The 26078-nt window shown below is 41.2% G+C and overlaps 1 protein-coding gene and 2 long non-coding RNA genes across 3 annotated transcripts; 1 reads left to right on the plus strand and 2 right to left on the minus strand.

Moving 5' to 3' along the window:
- Positions 1 to 419: 419 nt before the first annotated feature.
- LOC136420729 (uncharacterized) lies at positions 420 to 3915 on the plus strand. Its single transcript, XR_010753297.1, has 2 exons — positions 420 to 750; positions 3459 to 3915. It is a non-coding gene; the product is annotated as an uncharacterized lncRNA (long non-coding RNA).
- A 6533-nt stretch (positions 3916 to 10448) lies between these two features.
- Positions 10449 to 16848, minus strand: LOC136420731 (uncharacterized). Its single transcript, XR_010753298.1, has 2 exons — positions 16520 to 16848; positions 10449 to 11668 (listed from the first exon to the last, which is right to left on the minus strand). It is a non-coding gene; the product is annotated as an uncharacterized lncRNA (long non-coding RNA).
- A 5915-nt stretch (positions 16849 to 22763) lies between these two features.
- LOC136420326 (uncharacterized) lies at positions 22764 to 25560 on the minus strand. Its single transcript, XM_066407173.1, has 3 exons — positions 25542 to 25560; positions 23191 to 25127; positions 22764 to 22778 (listed from the first exon to the last, which is right to left on the minus strand). Exons 1-3 carry the CDS (start codon positions 25558 to 25560, stop codon positions 22764 to 22766), a joined length of 1971 nt encoding a protein of 656 aa, XP_066263270.1.
- Positions 25561 to 26078: the final 518 nt, after the last annotated feature.

Below are 26078 nucleotides of genomic sequence, written 5' to 3' on the forward strand. Positions count from 1 at the left end.
TGAACAGGTCATCATAACAGGTGCAATACATGGCAGCATCACAAACTGTGACCATACCACTGTATCTGCCCTAGGAATAAGGTAATACATGTGGCTTTGTTACACACACATGACAGATAGTCTGATTCAAAATGCTATTATTGTGGTGTTTTACACTCAGTCTCTGATCCAGTTGTGTTGTTGGGTGATATAACAAATCTTTTCTTAGGACATACACTTGTACTGATTCTTCTTCATCCTTTTTTAAGGCACTCCAAGGTAATTGCTGTGGCCACCATATCCAGAGAGGCAGAGATCAGTGCTCAAACCTGAGAGGCCAATGGCACATTGAGTGTTGTGGATGACCTTGAGAAAAAAATAAATTACATTGTATTGTTTTTACCTTTGATAATGAACAGCAGCACTCAGTCTGGTAAAAAATCCACCCGTTACAAGTACCGTTTACAGTTGTAAGTGGTTAACGGTGACCACCGTTAGCCAGTTATAAGTGGACCAGGAGACGTCTCCTGGCTCTTGAGATACAGCGTTAACGGTAAGGACAGGCCGGGAGAGATGGGTCACCGAGGCCATAGATAGTGGACTGTAGGAGAAGCCTCGCGATATTTGGGAACGTGACCTCACGAGGGTACAGAACGGTGGCCGGGAGGCTACCGGGAAGTGGCCGGGATATTGTGTTTTCAGGCCCGCCGACCGTCCGGATCGATCGCCGTAGGTCGTCCAGCAGCAAAACTCTGCCTGTTCCATGGTGAGGTGAGCAACTTTGGTTCATTTATACCGATTATTTTTATATTGAATAGGCACAGATCCTCGTTAATTTGCAACTAGCTCGAGCTATGCCCGGCGCGTGTTAAAGGGGGAGGGGGGTGCACACATCACCGCGAGTAAAAATAGTATGGTTCTTTTTAGCCCACTGCTGTTGTTACTGGCCTCATTCATAATTTGGCCACGTTCATCCAGATCATACATGTATCAAAAACACAAAAGGTCGGTTTGTAATATTCTAACTGGAGTACGTAAAGTAACACTAACAGACACAGAAGACTAGTCGAATCGACACAGTATCCAGGGTTCGCGGAAAAGGCTGGCCAGGCTACCCTACCAGGCTTAGTATGTTACCCTTTCTGGGCCCCCAGGGGTATGCATAGGGGCTTGGCCTGTAATGGAATTTCCTGGAGGAAAAATGTGTCAATAAGCCCATTCACGGTTGCGACTACACATGCGCAATGTCAAAGGTGAAGTCCCATGAGACGTAAACAAAACCCGTCTGGACGTTGTTATGCAAATCTAGACAACGTTGATAGGAGTACTGTTTACAAGCCAGGGGCCTTCACCTTTGACACTGCACATGCGTAGTCGCAACGGTGAATGGGCTTATTAATATTATATATTTATAATTGCAGAAAAATGGGATGAGAGAGCAATGAAAGAAAATAACAGCACAAACAACACTATGTATACATTGTGAAAACACAATCACACATGCTAACCCACAGAGAAATGCACAAAGCCATTTGTTTTGAATTTGTTGTTTTGGTAAACAAAGGTCCTCCCCTTCAATCTTAATATTTGTTGACCGGTATATTCTATTGTATACTTGGAATTTGTTTCAAACGGCTTTTCCTTCAGCACCACATCCCCCCCCCCCACCCCCCACCCAACAGCAATATCATAGTTCATACGCTGATGCCTTCTGTCCAATTCACCCTCAGCTGGGATTGCTATTGACCCAGTTTTTCCTTTTGAAAATTCTACTATGCGCAAAATCCCCATGCAGAGCCTTAAGGTCCAGAAAGGGTAGTCTGGCAGGGTAGCCTGGCCTGGCAGGCTAGCCTGCCTTTTTCCGCAAATGTTGCAGTAGTATTTGGCAAGGAATCTGTCGGCAATTTCAAGTTACAGCCTACGTTAGGAAGGCCTCAATAGGAAATTGGAAGTAAAACTAAAAGCAACAACTATGGAAAATTCTGGATATCATTTATTCCATATCAGATACGAAACAAGAAAGTTGTTCAGCCTTAGGGGAATGTTATGACACTTTTGACAGGTTTGTGATAAAATTCAATCAATCACCCATTGATGTATGTTGCTGAACTTGACAATGGTGATCATTAATGATTAAAAAGCTTCTCTTTTAAAAGGAAGGGGCAGCACTTTGATGATGTACATGTACTGTACATTCAAATGTGGATGAATTTACTTTGAACAAGGAGGTTACTGTAATATTAATTCACTTTATATTCAATCAACTTCATGGTAGCAAAATATTTCAGGGTAAGGAAAATAGATATTTTCACTGAACTTTAACTTCACGGTGGTGACCGTGGCAAGTGTTTTACAGACAGGATGTGTGAAGGAATCATAAACGATTACACACGGTGATGATAAGTTCACTGTACATAGAGAGATAACCGTTGAAATAGTGAACATAAAGTTACAGTAAAAGTAAAAGAAACCAATTACAGTATAGGCTGCCTATAACCTTGCTTTGAATGAAATGTATATGATATGTAGCTTTTATAGTATCACATCAATGGGGCCTCCATGCATGGGGGCTGGGGGTACAGACAACACCTTATGCTTGTACTAAGTTGTAGATAAACTGTTGCCCTGTTCACATTCACCATAGTAAGAATGCTATAATGACGCAGCAAGCTATTGGCATACCCTGATCTTGGAATAGCTCATAAATTGTATTCTTCCCTGTGACTATAGTGGACAGATCTCCATCTTTACTGCTACCTTGTCCCCCCAACGACCCAGAGGTCAAGGGACTAGGTAGGTAGGTAGGTAGGTAGGTAGGTAGGTAGGTAGGTAGGTAGGTAGTAGGCTATACTAGTACTGCCTGTCAGCTATATACATTGTACAAACACACACACACACACACACACACACAAACACACACACACACACCAGGGCTCGAAATACTTAGTGCTGGATGCACGTGCACTTTTGTGCTCCCCATATCGCTGTGCACTAATTTTAAATGTGGGTGCACTCAAATAGTTTTATAGCATTCCATGTGTAACTGCACTACTCATGGTACACTTGTACTAACTAACTAAGTACTAACTTACATATGTACATGATCAGTTTACATGAATTACATGATAGAGCTTCTGACTGCATTCTTGAATTCTTTCCAATTTTGAAAATATTGGACCCATTCGTGTCCCTGGGGGCCTGCCCTGATGTTTTACTCATGATGCTCAAGATTTTGGAGGTTCATTCGAAGTGCACTGCGACAGCATAATTTGGGGATCATTTCTGATCATGGGAAGTTTATGTGCAGAGTCTCCTTCATTTATTAGTCTGTTTGCTATTCTAGTACATTTATTTAACAATGTATCTGTACATGTACATGTATTCACGCCTGTTGTCATAGTCCAGTACCTTGCAATTCGATTTATGTATCTACTGCTATCTAGTTGTAACTTACAAGTTACATTTGTTCTGTCTTGCAGCTTCATTGGAAAGAGATATCCCAAGAGGCCTGGGAAGTACATCAACGGACAACTGCTGCAACTAGACGTCACATGTAGAATCACAGGCAGATCAGAAATAGTACTGTAAATGGACTTAAGTTTGCGGTGATTTAATTTTGTGGTAGGTTGAAAATGGAGTGTTAGCGGGGGTTTTGATTTCGCGATGGCGCTACTCAGTATACATGTATGTAGTCGCATATAGATACTGTAAAGTAACAAAAACACTAGTATTGGCGCCTTTACAGACAGCCAGTCGGAAACCATAACAAGACAAGGATGCTACAGATGGACAGACCAGTTGCTTTTGGCAGTGCTTGTGTGATCATTGTTAAAAAGTGACTTTTTTCCACACAAAAAAGCTGTCAAGGAATAGTACTGTAAATTAAGCCTTTAACTTGGCTTGATATTCTTAATAAATCTGTATTCAATGTTCGAAGATCGGGTCTGTGTTCTATTTGTGCCTTGTTAACAGGTGCCTCAAAAACATCTGTACAATGTATAATACTAGTAACATACATGTACCACTAAGACAAGGGGTAGGTCAGCAGAAGACAAAAATGGTCGCAGTGAAGCAGCCACTGCAAAAACCACAAGCATAAAACCACCGCTAATATTTCTGCATACAGTACACTTCACTGGATTTTTGTCCAGTGCCCCTGTGTGAATATCCATTGTCTTCAGAGTAGCTGCTCTATAACAGTGGTCGTATGCAAAATGCTACAGGCTAAAAACAATCCCCACAGCTAGGCTGGGAGGTGAAGTGGATTGTAGGCCCCTATGAAGACAATTGTACCAACAGTTACGGAACTACATGTACCACTAGTTAACATTATAATTATTATGTTGTAAGATGATATTTGCGGCTGAAAGGCTGGTCAACTTGAAATGTTGACCTTGTTCTCAGAAGGGCAATTAGCTACAGCCTGTAATTCCAACTGCAGCAATTGTAGTATGTACAGTTTATATATTTGATAACTTACAGGCAGTACCTATTGTCGGCTATAACTACTGCCCCCCTCCCCCATCGAATTCAAGCTTTACAGTTAGTTAAAGTTACAGTCCTCCCACGCCTCTTGGAGCCTATGGTGCGCCCATCTCCGATTCGCAGTCCTTGGGCCACACAACTTTGTGCAAGTCTCTGCAGCGGGGACTAGTCCGCTGGTAGTGATGTTGTGCGTTTAACTTCCACACCCATTTGCTGAGTGCTAAGCTGAAAAAGCAGTATGTACGGCCGGTGATTGTACTCAACACCTACTGTGTGCAAGGTGAACACTCTACCATTAGGTCATCGCACCACTTTATACAGTAGTGGAGTATATATTCTACAGAAACTGGTGGACAGCATACCCAATATGGGGGCAATATCATATCCAGCTGGCCAGAATCTACAGCCAGCCCCTGTAGAGATACTCTATAGAAAAGACAGTAACCATATTTGTAGGAGTAGATGTCATAGTAGAGATTGCGATTCAGGACAATCGGTGATTCTACTAACGACAGATTGTAACCGAGATCTGTACTAGGACAATCGGCAATTAAATCTGCCCTAGGACAAACTCTGATTCAAACTCATCGGAGTCTATCCCTCCTGTACATACCCCTTGAAGTTTGCACATGTTGTGATTGGGAATAGTACATTTTTGCAATGGGGTGATTTTGGAATAGTCTATATTTGTGTGGAGAATAGATTTGGTATATGACTAGTAAAATGTACTGAAAAGGTGAGACACTGAGTAACATCTTGAGACCTCAAAATTTGCTTTGTTTGATCACCTTCCAATTGATATCTTTCACCGATTATTAACCTTTTCATAAATTGATGAGAAATTTCTTTGTCAGTAAACATACATGGAATTTATCCGTTATGAAATATGAACTTATTCACCTAGAATAGTAATTGTGAATGTAGGTAGTGTGCTAAAACTGATTGAAATGTTGTGCAATGATTAATTATATTTTCCAAAGCATGATCTAATGGTTATCAGAATTTCTCCAAGTAGAATCACTGTTTGTTATCAGGACAGATTGTGATCGCTATCTTTACTGCCGGTAGTGTAATTGTAGGTTCTAGGACAGACTCCGATCGTAATCTGTCCTAGGACAGTTGCCAATTGTCCTGGATTGCAATCTCTACTGTGACATATAGCTAATATCAAGGTGTATATTTAACCTCCTTGCTAATATATATGGCCTCCTGATGGGCAAAGTTTAATTCTGGCATCTTTTTAAAGAAAATGTCACCCCCTCCAAGAACTTTCAATGGACAAACACTTCCCCACATGTATACATACACCCTGTGAATAGAGAACTATATAAGCTGTAAAACTGAACTTTAAGAGCTGGTCTGGACCCATATTGGATACTTGTTTTGAAAGTAACAACATGCCCAACAGATGGTCAATTATTTGTTGATTTTCGTTACGACCCTACCCATTTTGACTTTATAGTCTTTGATAATAGACATGCATATAGTGTGACATTTTATATAAAAATGTCCCAGAAGGTTGGGTACTTCTATCCCTTGGTTCTGACAATATAGCCAAAAATGCTACCAGTAGTCTTAAACTTTTAAAACATTTTAGTTTTTACATGTAGAATTTAAGGTCATGTGAATTTTATATATATACAATAGATATTTGAGTCATGAGTGTGTATCTAACATGATTTTTCTATTAAATGGCTAGTAAACAGTTACTGTCAAGGACAGTTTTTTTAGCTATTTGTTTGACTCTAGGTTCTAAAGACTGGCTGATGTATCCCAGGTAAGATTTGCATGGTTCTTAGATCTGGGGAATAGGTAAGGCAACTTCCAGCTTATATTGGTGTGGCTCTTGGGACTCAACAACACCTAACAGGTAATGTTGGTATGGCTCTAAGAGCATCGGTAATGTACTATACCGGTTTAGATATAGCACACCAGTTGTGTACATGGGTAAGCAGAGGCTTAATCTTAATTTTCTCTTACTACTGTACAGAAGATTATGTAATGCCGGTGTGCCTCCTACAGCATATAGGACACATGACCAGGAAATATACCATGCTACTGAGGCACTAGGTAAGGCTCCATGCAGCACTGGTAGAATATACTGATATGGAGACCATGTGAGGGCACAAGTAATGTTTGCATGGCTCTGGAGTCTGGAGACCAGGTACAAGTAATATTGCCTATTGAATATTCTGCAGGTACTACATCAAATACATATACTTTAGGTACTCTTCTTCCAAGAATGTATCTCCATGATATATTATGTTACATGTACATATACCACAATGCATTTGTCATTAAAGCTGCACCCATTTGCTATCTTGTTTCCATCGTCTTTTCTAATGTCTTGTGTGTGCATTGTGCATAGTTTTATATATCAACCATGTTACTGTGTACCCAACAAAGGTGTCATTGAGTCTGTCTAGACATGCCGGTCACAGAAATGTACATTTTAATGAAATAAACTCAAGGGGGGCCCCCTGAATGAAAAATCAGATTTTTGTGAATTTCGAAGACGTTAATGAATTTGCCCAACAAAGGTGTCATTGAGTCTGTCTAGACATGCCGGTCACAGAAATGTACATTTTAATGAAATAAACTCAAGGGGGGCCCCTTGAATGAAAAATCAGATTTTTGTGAATTTCGAAGACGTTAATGAATTTGCCCAAAAAAGATGTCATTGAGTCTGTCCAGACATGCCGGTCACAGAAATGTACATTTTAATGAAATAAACTCAAGGGGGGCCCCTTGAATGAAAAAAACAGATTTTTGTGAATTTCGAAGACGTTAATGAATTTGCCCAAAAAAGATGTCATTGAGTCTGTCCAGACATGCCGGTCACAGAAATGTACATTTTAATGAAATAAACTCTAGGGGGGCCCCCTGAATGAAAAATTAGATTTTTGTGAATTTCGAAGACGTTAACGAATTTGCCCAACAAAGATGTCATTGAGTCTGTCCAGACATGCCGGTCACAGAAATGTACATTTTAATGAAATAAACTCTAGGGGGGCCCCCCTAAATGAAAAATTAGATTTTTGTGAATTTCGAAGACGTTAACGAATTTGCCCAACAAAGATGTCATTGAGTCTGTCCAGACATGCCGGTCACAGAAATGTACATTTTAATGAAATAAACTCTAGGGGGGCCCCCCTAAATGAAAAATCAGATTTTTGTGAATTTCGAAGACGTTAACGAATTTGCCCAACAAAGATGTCATTGAGTCTGTCCAGACATGCCGGTCACAGAAATGTACATTTTCATGAAATAAACTCTAGAGGGGCCCCCCTGAATGAAAAATTAGATTTTTGTGAATTTCGAAGACGTTAACGAATTTGCCAAAAAAAGATGTCATTGAGTCTGTCTAGACATGCCGGTCATAGAAATGTAAATTTTCATGAAATAAACTCTAGGGGGGCCCCCTGAATGAAAAATTAGATTTTTGTGAATTTCGAAGACGTTAACGAATTTGCCCAACAAAGGTGTCATTGAGTCTGTCCAGACATGCCGGTCACAGAAATGTACATTTTAATGATATAAACATAAGGTAGGGGCCGCCCTGAACCAAAGAAGTAGATTTTGTTCAAGGCGAGATATGAAATCCTACAGGAGAAATGTGTTTTATTTGTTATTTCTGCTAGAAATGTTTGATTTATTATCGGAAATTTAACTGCTAGTAACTACATAACCAATTGCGTTCATCCGTTGGGAATCCATACAATGTCTAAGTAAGCTTTCATTAATACGTCATCCAAATTTCAAAGAAATCCGTTGTATTCTAAGTGAGATATGAAACCCAAATGTTCCAGTCTCGCGCAAAGCTAGGCCGCGTTCCACCTGCTATCTTCCGGGGGGACTTCTCTAGATTGATTTTTTACCGCAACTCACCGAAGTGCGTTTTCCTTTATAAAACAAGAAGGAAAGAATATTTTTCCATGAAACTTTGGCAAAAGTAAGTTGATATGCTTATCTATCTGTGCTGTCAGTAGTTTTGCTGTTCCGCTTTTCTGCTTGAAGATATAGGCCATTAATCTATCGTCATTTTGGGGCACGGTCAAAATTCCCAATCTAAAAAGTGCGGCATATTAGAAAAATGATGTAGCGTTAGGGATCTACATCGTGCAATAGACATATTATCAATATAACTCTGTCAAGGACATTTCAGTGGTATTAGCACTACCTTGCTGAGTGTTTGCACTCATTTTTTCAGGAGAAATGCGAAGTTTTATTTGGCACTAGTGACAGGAATATATGATCTATGGTCAAAATATCAACTGTTAATCACTCCATAACCAATTGTACTTATCGCTTTGGAATCCATACAATGCCTAAGTAAGCTTTCATGAATATGTCATCCAAATTTCAAAGAAATCCGTTGTATTCTAGGTGAGATTTGAAATTGAAGATTTTCCGGTCTCGAGCAAAGCGAGGCTGCGTTTCACCTGCCATCTTCCGGGGGGACTTTCTAGCTTGATTTCCTACCGCAACTAACGAAAGTGCGTTTTCCTTTATAAAACAAGAAGGAAATAATATTTTTCCATGAAACTTTCACAAAAGTAAGTTGATATGCTTATCTATCTGTGCTGTCAGTAAATTTGCTGTTCCGCTTTTCTGCTTGAAGATATTGGCCAAACAAAACGATTTATTTCATCCTAGCGACAAACGTTAGAACTGCAAAATGGACCCGACAGAAAGTGTTTTTGTCGTCTTCTGCCGAGTTAAAAACCTTTCATTCGTCAGATAACCTTCCAAGAAAAGTTTAAAAAATAGTAAAAAATGTCTATCGATATTTCATTCGTCCAATAGCCTTTACGTGCGTTTGATTGCATATATTTACAAACAACCTACGATTTATCTTTTCAGTCCAGAACTATAGATTTCAATGTACAGTACTTGTAGTGCATAGACATTATTTTCCATGGGAGTCTGCAAAACAACCTTTCATGTTGTATCACTTTCTGAAATATGTTAAAGACTTTCATTAACGAAATATGATCTCAGTTACAAAATTAGCATGAGCATATAGAAATATGCCAGCCGAATTTGAAAGAAATCATTTTTGTTCTATAGGCGAGATAAAACAAGCAACGCTTTCAAGCCCTGTACAATGTCAGAAGATTAAAGGAGTCCTAAATTCCGGGGGGTGGGGAGTTATTTACCAATAGATGATAGTTTTTCGAAGTAAAAAACGAATACTTATTACAATATATGATAAGTACCCACTAGTCCCGTGCGCATCAAAACGCATTCAGTATTTTACTAAATTCCCCACATGATCCTCTATTTTCTTTTCACTGGAAGTACAGGATGATTTGATTGTCACCTGCCAGGTAGCTCGTGCCACTTGACGTGCTTTTCAGCACCAAGGAGTCAGCTGTGATCTTCAGCCAGAGGCCCCTCAAACGTTTCGTCCCTCAAAGGAGATTATATCCCCCACGTACCCTGGTACGCCCTCAGCCTCACTGCTGCTCCTTAAGCCTCTTCGTTGTTACACTTATGCTGTTTCCTTCTTCCCCCAGGCCTTTCCTCTCCTTCTGGTCCATAACCAGAAGCTATATTTTTCCACTTCCTCTGCCATTCTTTTTATGAACTTTCGTGATACAATGTACATTCATGACGTGATAAAAGAATGTCAGGGGGGCTAAGAAAGGTCTTATATGTGCCTTTATATCTTATTAACAACTGGCCTTATGATTGTGCTAAGCCCCCCTTATTTATGCTAAAAATATTCACCATGAAGGAAGTGGGAATACGTATAGGGAATCCATGGGTAGGGTCTGAATTCTGTACAAAGTCGGCTGATTATGTATTCATTGATACATAATCTAGTGGAAAATAACACTCCCTTCTAGAGTTTAGGACTCCTTTTAGTATGACTTATCCAAAAACATTACAACTTCAATAAATATATATATGCATATTGTGGCTTTGTTTTGAGTATTGTAGATAACTATAGATTACATGAAAAGATAAAAACATCTGAATCGTCTTTAAAATCCTGCTGGCTTTATTGACTTAAACTCCAGAAGCACATGTTATGTTCGAAGACCACAGTTTATTTTATGCTGACTTGACTGCAGTAGAATAAAGCAACAAAAAATGAATCCCATATCAACAACTTTTTACATAGAAAAGTGTTTGTGTTTGTACTTTTTATGTACATGTGCATAACAAGGGTAACTTAGACTCATGCATAACACTTTGTAACAAACTGATATGGAAAGATTAAGCAATCTAGATTATTAAGATCATATCAACATCTTGTTACCCTCAACATGTAATTGTTACAGTAAAAATAAATAAATATGAGTCGGTATTGCAAGGCAAGACTCACATTAGGTCTCAGCACATACATCTGACATTGGCGCAATGACCACATCAGTTTGAAGTGAATAGATCACAAAATGCACACAGCTTGAAATCAATTAATCAGGAACTGCTCAGATACCTATACATGTTCAACAGAGCATCTAAAACACACAATTTATCCTAACTCCCCTGCAGCTACCTTACATTCTGAAGCTGTTCAATGGAATATTTGACAGAATATAGAAAACAACAGAGAGCGTGGCTTCCTTGTTTAATCAGTTATGCCTGAGGTGCCACTGACATGCTTTTTCCTGGGTCACCCTTCGTGTATGGATTGACTTTGGAATATACCAATATGTGTTATGATAACAGTCAAACAAAGACTAAAGAGGAAAACAATTCAATGCAATTCAAATTGGTTATGTACTGTATTATTGCATGTAGAAATACATGCATGGGCACAAACAACTGTCAAAGACGTGGACAATTACACTTACTGACAGCATATGTAGTCCTGGAATATGTATAAGTTACATATAAGAGACATGCAAAACGGGGGCATTTTCTACTACATTTTTAATCTAATGAGGTTTTTTGGATTGAGGTGTGATTTTAAAAGCATGTGGATCAGAGTCATTGCCATTGTAATAATTACATACATGTCTACAGTGCAATGGGAATTGAAATTGCAGGAAGGATTCATACATGTGTAAACTTTTACTAGCTGTTTGACAGACCCAATGCATTCTAAAAAAACTAGGACTTGGTTGGTGTTGATACATGACTCCTCCATGCAGATGCAGGTAATCCATTGTTGCACTGTCAGCTTCTCACTCACTGTCATCTCATGAGGACAGGGCATTGATGCTCTGTCTGGGTTGAATATTGTCAGCCCCTATAGAAACAACAAGAACAAAAAGGTGAAGGTTGGGTTAATAAAGACAATGCATTGTCTTTTTCCTAGTGCTTATAGTATGTACAAAAATACATAGGATAAGTGCAATGTATATAATGTCTCGTGACAACAATAGATACCTAATACACTACAGAGTGTAGTCTAAGCAGTCATAAGTTAAGTTTTTGACACATGTCCCTGGGACTCCTCACTTATCAAAAACTCTGATCTAAATATGTCAGCACTCACACACACACACACACACACACACACACACACACACACACACACACACACACACACACACACACACACACACACACACACACACACACATTCCTACAATTCTTACTACATTTGTATAAAAAGGGAATAACATTCTGTTAGAATTCTCATGTGATGATGAATACAGGAGAAGCTACTAGTATTCCATCTATACTGCCTTTGGCTATACAGGGCTTGAAACAGTGGGTGCATGTGCACCTTTGTGCACTCAAAATTGGAGCTATACACCTTATTTCTTACTGGTGCACCTACATGTAGGGTTTGTACTATAGTATATAGAATATTTTTTGAAATCTAAGTATCAGAAAAAGGAATACAACCATATACTTTATTTGATGAATTACTTGTTTGAAATTTTGAAGTCAGATATAGAACAACACTGATTTTGAGTTCTTAGAGCCCGAAGCAATTAACTTAATAATGTTTTGCTGACTTCAGGATGAAACAGTGCTGTGCTTTGTGGGTCACAAGGCCAATTGCATCATGGACTTACTACGTATACTGTGGGACTGGATCATGTTTAGGTTAAGTTTACAGCTTTCTTACAATATTTGCAGACTTTTAAAAGATACTATCACTATATCAGTATGTATGGATGTGAATTATTCATTAAATACCACTGGTCAAGCAGGCGACCTAATGAGATTAGACATAGGAGGAAGAATAATGTTTTTTCGTAGCAGGTTACAGTTCATATGATTATCCAATAATAAAGTGATGCGCTTTTTCTTATGCATCATAAGATCAATCAAGATTAGACTGTGAAAACATAAGCCCCTTGACTAAGTTCAACATGAAGGAGATCATACATGTGAAGGTAACCAATGTATACAGCACACCACATCCCCTTCTCGATAGTTCTTCTGCTTTCTTCAACAACAACAAAAATGTTTCTCGTGTTGGTGGAAAATCCTGTCCAGTCCGGACAGAAAAAAACTCTGTCCATTCTGAAGAGAGGGTCTGCATGGGGGAGGAGGTGTCCTGTCCTGCATAGAATCAGAGATACTGACTACGCCTAAAAATGTAAGTCTGTATCGACAATAGTCTACTATTTTTATTTCACTGTTAATCGTAGCCAGTCGGCTTTGCCATTAATTCTACATAGCCTGCTATTTGTTATCCTGAATTCTTCTTTCAGCATTACTGAGATTTTAGTCGCAAGGCGTAGTCGAAAGACAACATTGCCCTATGAAAAGTTACAACAGGACATCTGGTTATCTTGGTTTCGACACAGTAAACATGCAAACTTTGGGTCTCAAAATGTAAGGAATTGCATTTGAGAGGGTTAGGATTTTATAGAAGAGCATGCCAGACCCCCCTACATTGGTTGGCTGGAATGTCATGAATGCTTCGTATGCACCCCACCTCATGTCGATACGACATGTATTAAGGGTTAAGATTTGAGAGGGTTAAGATTTTCTGGGAGAGTATGCCCTCAGACCCCCCTACAAAATGGTTGCACCCTTGGGCCATTCATGATGCTGCGCTGCCAGTTCTATAGGAATGTGAACCACTGTTAAGCGTTGTCGATCCTCTTGAATTAAACTAAACCTGCTGAATTTAGCTTTAAGTGTTGCCAGGAACCCCCATGCAGATCCTCTTTTCAGCCTGGACATTTTTTTCTGCTGTCCGGACTGGAAAGGTTTTTCTGCCAACACAGTTTTTCTCACCGGCCAATGCAGATCGTTGTGGTACCTACATGTACCTCAGGCAATAATAACTGGTTTACTTCTCACCACTAGGAGGTGGTCTTGTTAATCTGAATGCATTTAAGTTTGCATGGTTCTGATTTTGTGCTAAGGGGAAAATAGAGTGTTTGCGGTGGTTTTAAGTTTGCAGCAGTGCTATACTGTAGTCACATACCTGATGATACCGCCACAGGAGGGGTGGATATAGGTTCGGCTTAATAAGGTCCGAGTCCAAGTTTAGGTCCAGGGACCTGAACCTGGACCTGATCCTGTCCAGTTGATGTTTTGTTTTATTAGACCAATATCAAGCATAGAGAATTAATACTGACAAGCAAAACTATAAAAGTTTCTTGGTGAGAAGACTTTCAAGATAAACCAACGTGTTTGATATTTGAATGTTGCACTTATTTTAAATGCCTGTTTTTGTCAGAGGGTAGACTCAAAACACTTTTCATCAAATAAAATAGAAAAATATATTTGTACTGTATTCATTTTTTTTTGGACTCAGGTTTTTGGCTCTCAGGTTTTTGGACTCGGTTTTTGGATGTTATATAGGCCTGAATCAGGTCCAGCAAACCGGTATCCACCCCTACGCCACAGTATTAGACAAAAATGTTTGCGGTGAAACGGTTGCCGTGAACACCATGAACATAAAACCACCGCGAACATTTCAAAATTTACAGTATTACTGACACAAACTAGTAGCATGTAAGTACGTGGACTGTAGTGAGATATAGTTTGGAGAGGTCAAGTGGGCTGTTTGCAGAAGTGTTTTAAAGATAGGGCACAATGTACAACACCACTCAACAGAGAGGCTAGCTATAGGGGCATGGTCAGGAATGCTTGCCTTGGCCTAGCCATGGCCATGAGACTATGAGTCTGTTGCTGTAGGGTATTGAACTGTTTGTCGTGAAATAAGCATGATCCAGGAAGTTCCCACAACTTGCATGGGGATGGATGAAAATGATTTTGCCCCAAGTTTGTTTTTACTCGTGTACTGCTATGAAAGCCAGATGGAATGAAATTCGGTGAGGAAGAGCTAGTTGCTGTAAGGAGAGATAGGAGGAGCTTTTTCCAGAATAGACACTTCTTGCATGGAGGTGGTTACAATATCATTATTAATCATTTTGGGGGCAGTTTTGCCCGAAATGATGCTTTTTGCAATTGTCTTCCGTGACATCCTATGTAAGCCAAGTAAATTTGGTGAGGACTCAGGTGTAAGGTCTTTGCACCAGATATTAAAGGTGCAAATGATCATGGAGTAGTCCACTTCTTAAATGGAGGTGATTTTTTGTATTTTTGGTGCCTGTAATACCCAGGTACCCTGCTAGGAAAGCTAAATGGCTTGAAATTTGCAGTGGGAATAACTTACTAGTAATAAGGAAAGCATTAGTGGACAGTTCACTTTTCGCTAGGGGGTGGTTGAGAATGATTTTAAGTTTGCGATAAAGAGGTAACCGCAAAAACCTAGGTCACTGGCAACGTTGGTTTTGACTGTTTGATACAAATGTCATATGATTTCCAGTGTGGCTATGAGAGATCAGACCATGGACTTGATGACAATACATGTACTAGTACTAGTAGTGGCTGAATCTTGTACCCTCTACCAGGCTCCGCGACAAGGCTGGGAAAATAGTAGAAATCGGCAAATAGAGTGAATAGTGTTCCAAGGGAGTTAGCTACGGAGAGAGGGTCCATGAGCTTCACTGTATAGCGGAGTACCACTGGCATACTTTCACTCTATTTGCCGATTTCTACTATTTTCCCAGCGATCTCGCGGAGCCTGGTAGAGGCTATGAATCTTGTAAAACACATCCAAGGCTGCCCTAAAAATGTCACCAATTCATTCAAAAGTTATGGACCTCTTCTTGCGACCAATGTGAACATGGTCGGGCTTAAACAGGTGTGTCGTACGACAGGTTTCTATGACCTATCATCTGAAAATGACTTCTTGCATTTGAGGGACGAAATTCAACAGGCTTTACGGTAATTTGAAATTGAATGCCTTTCGATTCCCAAACATGAAACAAAATCTCTGGTGGGAACACAGGTGTCAGCGATGTTCTTGTAATCTTTTAGTTTATTTATAATTTGCTTATAGCTTTCCCCTTAATGTGAATGACATACTATATAGGGAAAATTGAGTGTTTGCAGTTGTAACAATAGCGCTACAGTCATACTAGTAAGTCTGCAAAAAGTTTTGCGGTGGTTTTAAGTTCGCGCTGAAAGTTCACTGCAAAAACCATGAACATCAAACCACCGCGAACATTTCTGCATTGACGGTATATTGACCAACTTACTAACAGTATCTCATTCTCGTACTAGCACATGTATCTCCCAGTCCCAGGTACTATGTGGTAAGTTTGGAGATTCATACTGTCCTGTCCTGTCTTCACCTTTGACATTGCGCATGTGTAGTCGCAACTGTGAATGGGCTTATTGACACATTTTTCCTCTAGGAAATTCCATTACAGGCCAAGCCCCTATGCATACCCCTGGGGGCCCAGAAAGGGTAACATACTAAGCCTGGTAGGGTAGCCTGGCCAGCCTTTTCCGCGAACCCTGGATACTGTGTCGACTCGACTAGTCTTCTGTGTCTGTTAGTGTTACTTTACGTACTCCAGTTAGAATATTACAAACCGACCTTTTGTGTTTTTGATACATGTATGATCTGGATGAACGTGGCCAAATTATGAATGAGGCCAGTAACAACAGCAGTGGGCTAAAAAGAACCATACTATTTTTACTCGCGGTGATGTGTGCACCCCCCTCCCCCTTTAACACGCGCCGGGCATAGCTCGAGCTAGTTGCAAATTAACGAGGATCTGTGCCTATTCAATATAAAAATAATCGGTATAAATGAACCAAAGTTGCTCACCTCACCATGGAACAGGCAGAGTTTTGCTGCTGGACGACCTACGGCGATCGATCCGGACGGTCGGCGGGCCTGAAAACACAATATCCCGGCCACTTCCCGGTAGCCTCCCGGCCACCGTTCTGTACCCTCGTGAGGTCACGTTCCCAAATATCGCGAGGCTTCTCCTACAGTCCACTATCTATGGCCTCGGTGACCCATCTCTCCCGGCCTGTCCTTACCGTTAACGCTGTATCTCAAGAGCCAGGAGACGTCTCCTGGTCCACTTATAACTGGCTAACGGTGGTCACCGTTAACCACTTACAACTGTAAACGGTACTTGTAACGGGTGAAAAATCCTGGAGGTCACAAAAAGGCTTCACAAAATGCAATCAGCTGACAATATGATATGTCTTCCTTATACATGAGAAATCAACCAAGGCCCTAAGATATGTTGCAAGAACAGCTGCGCAGAACATTGTGACCGAGTTTGAGGCGTTCCCGTTAAACATCATCAGAACGGCGACTGATATTTATCAGAAGTATGAGAAAATCATACTGCTGGTTGGGAGGTGCTATAAAGGGGATAGAGGTGACGGGATAGGTTGGGTGAGGGGATAAAGGGTATGCGCATGGCAAGTAGGTGTCGGAAGAGGACATTTCAACACTGAGTGAGAGACATTATCAACATTAAAAATCATCACATAAGTTATACAAGTTATACGATATCAACATGAGGAGATAATGAGTTAGTTATTTGCTACATATAGATTATTTTTCTATACTTACTCAGATGATGAGGTTAGTTTCACTAATGGACATCTTGTAGTCATTTGCTATCTTTACATTTGTATAGTTACTATGATGATGAGGTTGGTTCCACTACGGAACACCTTGTTGTTATTTGCTACATACACCTTAATTTTTGCATATTTACTCAAATGATGAGGTTGGTTTCACTATTGGACATCGTATAGACATTTGCTACCTATACATTTGTATACTTACTCAGATGATGAGGTTGGTTCCACTAAGGAACATCTTGTAGCTATGTGATACAGATTCATTTGTATTCTTTCTCAGATCTAATGTGGCTAGTTCCACTAAGAGTAATCTTGTAGTAACATATTACATATACATGCGAACATATGTATATAGAAAATTCAGTATAATTTTATTAGGTAAGGGGGGTGTAAGATAGTGGAACGTTCCATAGTGGATCTACTTTAGGTCGGGACGTTCCAAAATTAGGTCCAAACGGAATCGACCTGTAGAACATAGGTCGATCCCGTTCTTCCGTTTTAATAAAGCCATTCTTATTACTGGCATCTTACACTCCGGACCAAGGAGGCATATGCACGTATCCCTTCGGGCTTGGCGTGCTTTCGATCGCGTTCGATTTTGGAGATGGAAGTCTGTAGAACACATGGCCGAAGAAGATGCAGTCACCAGGTTGAGGGGACAGCTCGAGTCCCCAGGTTGCACCCCCTCCACAGAGGGTTTCGTTGACAAGCTCAGATCTGCACTTGCAACATTCAAATAACGTATGAGAGCAGAATAATTCCTAGTGGATGGTATCGACTTCAAGCAACAAATGTACATTCCAGAGAGAGATGGCCCTAACTATGTCCACTGAAGGGAGGACCACTGCCATGTCCTAAAGAGAATTGCAACAGACCTCAGGGAAGAGCCTCCCCGATGGTTCAATCATGTAAAACTTACGACATAAGTGACAGAATTTTGAGCCTATAGCAGTTTTTTCTGGAACGGTAGGTGTTTAAGAAATTATAACAATTGCTATGCAACATTCGACCGTCAGTTATTGTAGAAAAACCTGATTGCACCATACATGTATCGAGGGGTCAAAGGCGGAAACTGTTTAGGGTTGCCGACGCGCTTAACGCTCAAATTGTCGGGGGTGATGTCTGGCGTTCTCATAAAGTGACAGGACAGAAAAGAAATTGGTCTGCCTCCACTCTCGGCAGAGCAATGTCCAAAATATGCTATAGAGAGCTAGACTTCGCACACGAACTTTCCCCAAATGCTGTGTTATGTTTAAGCCGGCGATCCATCAGGCCAAGGAAAACATGATTAGTTGTTTTTCAGGCGACCATTCGAAATGCAAAGAGGTTTCCTTCTTTTGCCGTGCTGGGGCCGATTACATACGTACTTACCTGCCGCGGGGTAGGTATATCGTGCCCACGAGTAACGACACCAAACTACTTCATGAGGTTATAGATTATAAACTGTCAAAACAAACGGTCCATAAAAAAGACGCCTCATGTCAACAAATGACGTTGAACAACTCAAATGTCATGACCCAAAAATGATATATTCAGCTCTGCAGGGGAGTTGCGGACACGTAGCGCCGCGCCCTCTAGTGCAGTCGGCAGTCTCGGAGAGTCGTTGTACCGACTCAACCAAGCCGCCGGATCAGTCTTTTTACTTTGCGGAATAGCGTGTCGCGATCTCCTGGGTATTGACAAAATGACCGCATATCACAGGAGAAGAAAACAAACCCTACAGTACATTAAAAGAAAGAAAACTCTTGAAAAACGGACAGACTAGATTTGGTTTGTCCCGGTCATCTGTAAGTAGTTATTACTTATAATATACCTTGGAAAATTATTTGTATTTCCTGCTGGAGCGACCCGACCTGAACAAACAGCAATATCGCTGAGTCAGCTTGTTTCCTAGGCTCTGATTGCTCAGTTTAAATTTAGCCAGTGCAAAGCGAAATCCTGTAAGCCGATTGGCTATTTCCTAGAGCGCCCTGACCGGGGCAAAGCAGGGAGTAGATTGTCCTGACCTTAGTACACCTAGAGGCTATAAAAGCAAGTGCGGTACCACTCTTTGTCATTCTGATGAAGACTTTTGAATAAAAGGTCGAAACCGGTAAATCGTTGTTGTCTCAGCAGTCACCCAACCGACTATATTTGTATTTCATGCTGGGTAGTCGGCAAATTTAGCTTTCCCGTACTGTTGTGAATGGAAATATGCCTGAATGTTTTCGTAAGAATCGTAATTGATTGTATAAAGTTAAGGGTACAGACTCCAAGCTCAAAGGTTCTAAATTCTAAAACACACTCTCAGTATGAAAGCCAAACAATATGCATGGGTCTGATTGAAATTACGCCATGTGGTATTGTATCTTTTGTAAGCACATTGTATACTAGTTCTATTCTGACCAGGAAATCACACGTAAATCAGGGTTGGTGGATTTGATTGAGCCAGATGATTCGGTAATGGCTGATAAGGGGGTTTTGGATTCAGGGCATACTGGGCAATAAACAAGCAACTTTTGTGATCCCACCATTCCTCGGCCAGAAAGGAAAATTCAGTGCCAGTGAAGTCTCACGGACTCATGACATAGCCATATTAAAAATCCATGTGGAGAGAGCCATAAGAAGAATAAAGGTATCATATATTTAATGATGTAGTGCCATTATCACTTGCTGCAGCCATTAACTATAATTAGTGCTGCGTACCGTGTACCGGTACGGTACCCTGAAAATCGATTAGGTACAGGTCCAAAATACCGGATCATAAAGTACCGGTACAATGCTGGCGTCAGGTCACTAAAACTACCTCGTCTGACAAAACTTGACGCTTGGAAACTCAGTCTGGCTCACAAGAGCAGTTTTTGAACATTACACAGGCCCCCAAAACATGACATCACCAGCTCTAAAAGGAGTCCCGAGAAATTATGCTATCCAAGATGCCATCACAAAAAGTGTGTCAAGAGCAAAGAAAAAGGGTGCTGCTTGGCTCTCGCAGCTCCACTTTTACCCTCTTCCCCTGGACTGGTCAGCATACAATGCTGTGCTAGATCGCAGTGATGTAATAGTAGAAGTAGTAAACCTACTACTATCACTAGTGGTAAGCCATGTGATGATAACAGAGCTCCAAAGCTGAAGGCTATAAGTGTCTTTGGACCACTTCTTGACTCCTCACCTGCACACTCTGATACAGTGCTTAGTACCATGACCTACTTAGACGCGCGCATCACTTCAGTAACTCCGTATGAGCCACAGCCATATAACCTTTGATATGCAGCTGTATGAGATAGCTTGCCTCATCAAGTGGAGTGATCCGAAGCGATTGCCTTCAGTAATTCTCAGACCTGGGATGATGCACACACTCATGTCATTCATAGGCTAAATCGGAAAACTGATGAAGTCAACCGGTGTGGAGGAGCTTGTGGGTGCGTCATTTGGAGGCCTGACATCAATCTTCAACGGGAAAGATGCTATGCGAGCCTTCCGCATTGTTGTGTCTGACTCATGAGTAGATCACAGCATTCCTGGTGAAGTCCAGAGAACACACCACTGGCCAGCTTTGGGTGGATTGCTTCATGTGACCGAGTTTGAGGCATTCCCGTTAAAAATCATCAGAACGGCAACTGATATTTAGCAGAAGGATGAGAAGATCATACTGCTGGTTGGGAGGTGCTATAAAGGGGATAGAGGTGACGGGATAGGTGGGGTGAGGGGATAAAGGGTATGCGCATGGCAAGTAGGTGTCGGAAGAGGACATTTCTGCACTGGGTGAGAGACATTATCAACATTAAAAATCATCACATAAGTTATACAAGTTATACGATATCAACATGAGGAGATAATGAGGTTAGTTCCACTAAGGAACATCTTGTAGTTATTTGCTACAAATACATTAATTTTTGTATACTTACTCAGATGATGAGGTTAGTTTCACTAATGGGCATCTTACTCAGATGAAGACGTTGGTTCCACTAAGGGACATATAGTAGTTATGTGCTACATATTCATTTGTATTCTTTCTCAGATCTAATGAGGCTAGTTCCACTAAGAGTCATCTTGTAGTAACATATTACATATACATGCGAACATATGCATATAGAAAATTAATAGTTTTTTCCGAGATATGTCGAAAGCCCATAGCAGTGACGTCATCGGCCAAGCCGCCATGGGCGAGTCACTGTTTGCGGCCTCGGAGCGATACCCGAAAGCGAAGATCCGTCTACAAAAACGTACCGAAAACAGGGTATAGGGGGGGACCCCCTAGTTTCCACCCCCGATTGAAACCTATAGTTAAGAGACTTTTTTCACCGACGTCGTACACCATAAAGGAATTTTTGGATCGGAAATGGGACCTATATAGGAAGTAAACATGTACTGTTCTGCCAAACATATATGATTAAAAAGGAGATCCTACCACTGGGAATCTTACCCGACAGGTACAGGCAAGGAGAGGAGTCGTAGCCGCAACACGGGGATATTTCAAAAGGGACACCCATATCATTCTCGCAAGAAACGGGACGCGTCACAGCCACCGACGGAAAACTTCGAAAGATTAGAAAAACACATATACACCATGGCCCACACGACATACACTGTCAAATACAAGAAAGACTCCGACCAAAAGCAGACCCCCCCCCCCAACTACTTAAAAACCTTATCATCAGTAAGACTAGTGTAAATGCAAAAACTGTTACCGATTAACAATTTCAATTCATGTCACAAGGAACAGCGTCCAGACTGTTGTGACCCCGTAGTAATTATGCCGCCCACGATGGAAAAGAAGTTCGGGACAGGATAAAAAGAAGTGTTAAGACGTGACAAATGTGGATGGCAGACAAATAGATTTAAAGGGGGCGACAAGGGGAACAAAAAAACCCAAAGAAGACGGTTCAGATGGCACTAGCACTGACGAAAGTGCCGATGGGTATAACGGGTGTGTCGACGCTACTCGGAGCTACCGAGTCAGCCGCAACAACTAAGATACAAAAGCTACAAATAAACTGTCAGGATTAGTACTGAATGAAACGGAGAAAGCTTTATCAGAAAACGGGGAAATTGTAAAAAGTAGTTGCCGCGCGTGGAGGGAAAGTGGAACCTGACTAGCCAGTGCTGACCATGGCCACCATTGTCATTGACGGCGTATACAATAACGCGGCATAACATTTCTACACGCGAAACGCCACACAAACCTAACTATCGTAGAAACGAAGACATGCTCATAGGCTTCGGATTTGCAAATAAACTTTGCCGCTACCGGCCAGACAGTGCAGGGACGGGGAAGCACGGTCCGTCTTGTACGGCCAGCTTTCCCTCTGCAGAACCCATCTGTAATGCCGAGGAAGTGTTGGCAAGACGGGCCGTGCTTGACACGCAGAAACATAATCCGGTACTTGTAGACAAAGCCATCACCGACAATGACACAAAAACCATGAAAGGCACAAGGGCAGCTACAGAAGAAATTTCTGAGCACATATATAACTGTTGAGAAATTAGACTGTGAAGTCCTGTGTCGAGAGGGCAACAGAGAAAAATGTTTAGGATCACTCTCAGTAATCAAATTGTTTCAGGGGAGATTAATTCACGGAAAAAGGGGGACAGGAGAAAAGGAAATGGTTCACATCTTGCTTAGCAAAGGCGCTAGTAAAGCGCTGCATTGCCGAGCTTCGGCGAGCCAGAAAATCATTCGGCTACGACGACGAGAGTTTCGTGAATCGGGTTATATTAGCAAACAACAACACTTTATCTTTGACAAACATTTAAGCATTACTCACAACATAAGAAAGATTGCTCTGGGGAGCTTTCGAGACGAACTCTCTGTCTCTTCGTCAACCCGGTAATAAAGTCAGATCTCGTCTTGGAGTTCTCTTGTCACGTGACTTGATGTTGATTATCACGTGACAAGAGACAGTCATATACAGGCTTGAGATAGTGACGCCCTCTGTCCCTGTTTAAGGTACTGCGTTGTCTGCGGATTTGGATCGCCTCCCGAACACCTCTAGAAAACCAGTCGGAGTCCTGATCCAGCACTTTCACATTGTCCCAGTCTATCTTGTGCTTCTGCTTGGCGACGTGTTGCACCACAGGTGATGACACATAGCTGGGTCTCTTGTGTTCCTGTAGACGGGCGCTCAGTGGTCTCTCCGACTCCCCTACGTATGTTGCAGGGCAGTCTGCACAAGGAATGTGGTAAACTGTTCCACTGCGTTCCAGCTTCTTAATCTTGTCTTTAGGTGCGACAAGATTACGTCTGATGGTGTTGATGGGTTTGAACTGACACTGTATCCCTTTACTTCTGTACAGTCTCATGAGTGTTTCAGATATGCCCTTGATGTACGGAATGCTGACCGTCCCCCTACGCATCACTCTTGTCTGGTTGGCCGGAGTTCTCTTGCTTCGCTTTTCTTTGCTTACATGGAACAACCAGTCTGGATAGCCACATGTTGACAGTGCATTGTGTATGTGTTCGATTTCCAGGGTCTTGTCACTTTCCTCTGTGACGATCACATTGGCTCGATCGGTAAGGGTTCGCACTACACCGATTTTGTGCTGGAGTGGGTGATGACTTGCGAAGTTCAGATATAAGTCTGTATGTGTTGGTTTCCGATAGACAGTGGCATAGAGTGTGCCATCAGGCCTTCGGTGGATCATAGTGTCCAGCATCGGTAGCTTGCCGTCCGTCTCCCTTTCAATCGTGAACTTGATGGCCCTGTTAATATTGTTAATGTGAGTGGTGAATTCCTCTATCTTATCCTTCCTCTGAATCACAAACGTGTCATCAACGAAACGACCCCAGAATTTGGGAGGATTAGGTGCGGTTGAAATCGCCACTTCCTCAAAGTGCTCCATGAAAAGGTTTGCCACTATGGGGGATACAGGCGACCCCATCGCGGCACCTTCCACTTGTTGGTAGTAAGTGCCTTTGAAGATGAAGTATGTCGAGGTGAGACAAAAGCGTAGTAGTTCTACCACCTGTGTTACGTTGAGGTTTGTCCTTTCAGAGAGAGTCTCGTCATTCTTTAGTCGTTCCTTAATGACGTCAACTGCTTCTTGAATGGGGGTACTTGTGAAGAGTGCAGTGACGTCATACGACACCATTTCTTCGTCCTCACCAACGGTTAACTCGCTGATCTTATTTACGAAATGTTTAGAATTCTTGATGTAGTACTGGTTCTTGCCCACCAACGGACTTATAATGTTGGCAACAAACTTGGCCACATGATAGGAAATTGAGCCTATGCATGAAATGATGGGTCGTAGTGGTGCCCCTACCTTATGGATCTTAGGTAGCCCGTAGAACTTAGGGGTGTCTTCAGATGTAGGGTGCAGTTTCAGCTTCAGGATGTGGCTGATTGCACCTTTCTTTTCCAGATTCTGAAGAATCGCGATCAAGTCTTTCTTGTACTGGGATGTAGGATCCTTCTTTAGCTCGGTGTAGGTGTTAACGTCCCCGAGGAGCTGTGAAGCCTTCTGCTCGTAGTCCTTTCTGTTCATAACAACTGTTGCTCTTCCTTTGTCAGCAGGAAGAATGATGACCGTTTTGTCCTGTCTCAGATCGGACAGTGCTTCCTTCTCTTCATGACTGATGTTGCTAGGTGGTAATTTGGCCTTCTTGATCATATCAACAGTCTTGGCGCGTAGTTCGTCTGCGTCTGCGCTGTCCTCCTTCAAAATTCTGCATGCCTGTTCCGTGCAGATAATCAAATCGTCTGTGGGGATCTTGGTAACAGTAAGCGCAAAGTTAAGTCCCTTACCCAGTAGTTGTTTGTGTGCTGTACTGAGCTCTTTATCTGATAAATTGATCACCCACTTGTCTAATTTGTCCGAGGGTATTGCCTTCTTTATCTCATGTTTCTCTGGACATCACACCAAAGGCAGTACATCATCCTTTATCTGTCGTGCCGGGACTGATCTTACCCACATAATAATAATAATCGATGCGTCTACATCACGTGACCTGTATCCAATAAGTTTTGATGTTGGAATTTCGCGGGCAATCTTAAGGACGGTCTGTCATCGTCTGTCATCGCGTCGTCTGCACTGTCATCTGAATCGCCATGGCCAACGAGTACGCGTAAGTTATGAATTTTCGTAATTGTTTCAAAGACATTAAGACAATTTTCAAGGAGTTTCAAACCTCATTTGAATCTTTTTATGTATCACTCTTATTGGATAACGTTGTCTTTAGTCTAAAGTTTTGTAGAATTCATTAGCCTTGTTAATAAAATAGATAATAAATAAATAAAGTATGTCTTGATATTTTTCATTACCTACGAACTTGCCATACATTGTACCTGTTACATTTGTTGTGCAATAAACTTTGATTGATTGATTGATTGATTGGAACATTTTTGCACACACGCACACACACACACACACACATACAGACATAGTATGAGTAATATGACTTCGACTAAGTTTGTTGAAAATTCATTGTTTGCTCTAGCCTTATTCAAGGTCAAATAATTTTTTTTTTTTTTCTTCTTTTGTGTTCTCTTACTCGTAGCATAACTTTTGTCTAAGCAAATGAGCTAGGTAACTAGAAAGATGATGAAATAAATATATATACATTTGTAAGGATATGTTGAACTTCTATATGCACATTTTCATACAGTATACATTTTTCATCTGTAGAGATCAAGAAGAGGAAATGGAAGAACTGAAACAGAAGATTGCAAAAATGCAGCTGCTGATCGACAGCAAAGAACCGTAAGTAGATTTAATGTACTTTTTAATATCGAAACACAGGTATTACCCGATATAGTTATGCTCTGCATGCTTGATGGAGTGATTTGTATTTGAGAGCA

Source organism: Branchiostoma lanceolatum, chromosome 15 (genome assembly GCF_035083965.1).
Source record: "Branchiostoma lanceolatum isolate klBraLanc5 chromosome 15, klBraLanc5.hap2, whole genome shotgun sequence".
In the NCBI taxonomy this organism is placed as follows: domain Eukaryota; kingdom Metazoa; phylum Chordata; class Leptocardii; order Amphioxiformes; family Branchiostomatidae; genus Branchiostoma; species Branchiostoma lanceolatum.